The sequence below is a fragment of the Morone saxatilis genome, unplaced genomic scaffold, assembly GCF_004916995.1.
Source record: "Morone saxatilis isolate NCDOM2014 unplaced genomic scaffold, NCSU_SB_2.0 Contig22, whole genome shotgun sequence".
Lineage (NCBI taxonomy): Eukaryota > Metazoa > Chordata > Actinopteri > Moronidae > Morone > Morone saxatilis.
In genome coordinates, this window is record NW_023339785.1 from 193660 (window position 1) to 195846 (window position 2187).

Consider the following 2187-nt stretch of genomic DNA (forward strand, 5'->3'; position numbering starts at 1 on the left):
TGGTCAAGGGGACACACAACAGGTGAATAGGGTAAAAATTGTAATTTATAGACCATAAAACCTTCCCTATTGACTACTTGCAATGAGATTTCTGAAATGATTGGTTTAAATATGGACATGAGGAATTATGTAACGCTAACCTTTGGTGAAATCTACACACTCACATGGACAAAGTGTAGTAAAGTAAAGCTGAATGTGTATTTTGGGCATTTCTTTGTACTAGTCTTAAAGAAGAAATGTTGACTCAGTATTGTTTTATTTGTATAGCGCCAATTCATAACAGAAAATTATCTCAGGCCACTTTTCAAATGGAGTAGGTCTAGACCGTACTCCTTTTTATAAAATTATTTACAGAGACCCAACAGTTCCCCCCATGAGNNACTTGGTGACGGCAGCAAGAAAAAAAAAAAATAGCCCAAAATCTCAAAATTGACCAGTGCTTGAAAAAGTCTTTTGATAAGTTATTTCTGGAGTAAATAGAAGAGAATAGTGTGTCCCCACCAGTGTTGGGCAGTAACTCATTACTAGTAATAATATTACAGTAATAATTATTACTTTCCCCACTCGTAGGTAACTACTAATTAGTAATACGTTTTAGTAATAATATCACAGTTACCCCCAAAAAATAATTAGTTACAATATTACTTTACACCCACTACTGATTTGAAATCTAACAATCCAATCACATCCTTGCATTAATTTTTTGTAATCGTGGAGGAACCTAGTTTGGAAGATGGAAATCAATGGAAATATTCCATTACTTTGATTTCAACAAACAAAACTGGATTTTAATCATCGTAAGTCGGAATTTCGGGGAGAAAGAACACAATTTCCAATTTTGTGGGGAGTACCAGAAAAGTAATATAACTAGTAGTGTAACTAATTACTGTTGGCAGGGAGTAACAAGTAAAGTAATATTACTTTGTAAAAGAGTAATGAGTAACTAGCGTAACACTGGTCCACACCAGTGTAACAATAATGTGTGTGTGTTTCCAGGTAAAGGAAAGACTCCTCTCCGCCGGAGCAACAATGTGGCTGTATCAGTGGCAGCCTCAGTAGACCAGACAAAGGCTCAGGTGTTAGAGAGCAGCTGTGAGAAGAGCTGTCAGGTGACCAGTGAACAGATCAAGGCAGACATGAAGGCTGCTGCTGAGAACAGTAAGAGAACTAGCAACAAAGGAGTTACTACTGAGGCTGGAGAGACCAGTACAAGGCCTGGGGCTGAGGGTGGGCCAGTACGGGGCACTGGGAGTGCTGGGGCAGCAGCAAGGACTGGAGTCAGGCCAGTGACTGGATCAGTGAGCAGGGTTGGACCTGGAGTAGCCACATCCAGGCAGGTGGATGGATGTGGGAGGGTGGTAGCGGGAACCACCTACAGAGCAACCACAACCAATGACAGAGCTGCAAGAACTGGCAGGACTATTGATGGCACAGAGGGCCCCTCTAGAGTGCAGACTGGGGACAGTTGTCCAAGGGAGTCTGGGGTGAGGCCGAGCTCTGGCATTGCAGATGCGGACAGTTTGGGGCCCAGAGATGCTTCCAGGAGACCAGCACTGCTGGCTGGACAAGGAGAGAGACAACCTGTCCCTGCTGGATCTACCTCTGCTGCTGGTTCAGTTTCACAGCAGGGTCAGGCCAGAGACGAGGACTTTGTTCCTAGACGACCTTTGACCCGTTCCTGTACCCGTATGTCCTCTGTGTCCCTGATACCTGAGACAGGTAAGAATGAAGTTACAAACACAGAGCAGTTTTGTGTCCGTTAACTATCACTTTAGAGTAGTGCATATGAAGTTGTTTGTGTTTAGTCGGTTTCATATACACTCCCCTCCCAAAGTATTGGAACTGTTTGGCTTACGTGCGTTTTTATATTATTTAAGGTGATATTTGTCTTGTTTATGTTTTGTAGATCTTTCTAGAGCCAGGCCACGAGTGGCAGTGAGGAGAAAACGAATGGCTGACAAATCAACCAGCACTTCAGACCCGGTCACTGAGGACGATCACATACAGGTACACACACACAATCCAAATTGTTTTCAGAGTGACATTATAGTCTTATAGCCACTGTTTATCATTGTTAAAGTGTAATCAATTGACTGTCATTCAAAGTCCAGAGGCGGTGAATACTTTTTATATCTTAAATAATACATAGTATATAATAAATTAAAGCAGCATTGTGCGGGACCTCGC

The 2187-nt window shown here is 42.3% G+C and overlaps 1 protein-coding gene across 3 annotated transcripts in view; it reads left to right on the top strand.

The window, feature by feature from the left end:
* fbxo38 (F-box protein 38) overlaps positions 1-2073 on the top strand; it is a 38793-nt gene extending 36720 nt beyond the window's left edge. For all 3 annotated transcript variants that reach the window (XM_035669205.1, XM_035669207.1, XM_035669206.1), the window contains exons 15-16: positions 997-1719; positions 1907-2073. In XM_035669205.1, coding sequence (XP_035525098.1) covers positions 997-1719; positions 1907-2058 — 875 coding nt within the window. In that variant the 3' untranslated portion in view covers positions 2059-2073. The remainder of the gene's footprint in view (positions 1-996; positions 1720-1906) is intronic.
* The last annotated feature ends 114 nt before the right edge of the window (positions 2074-2187 follow it).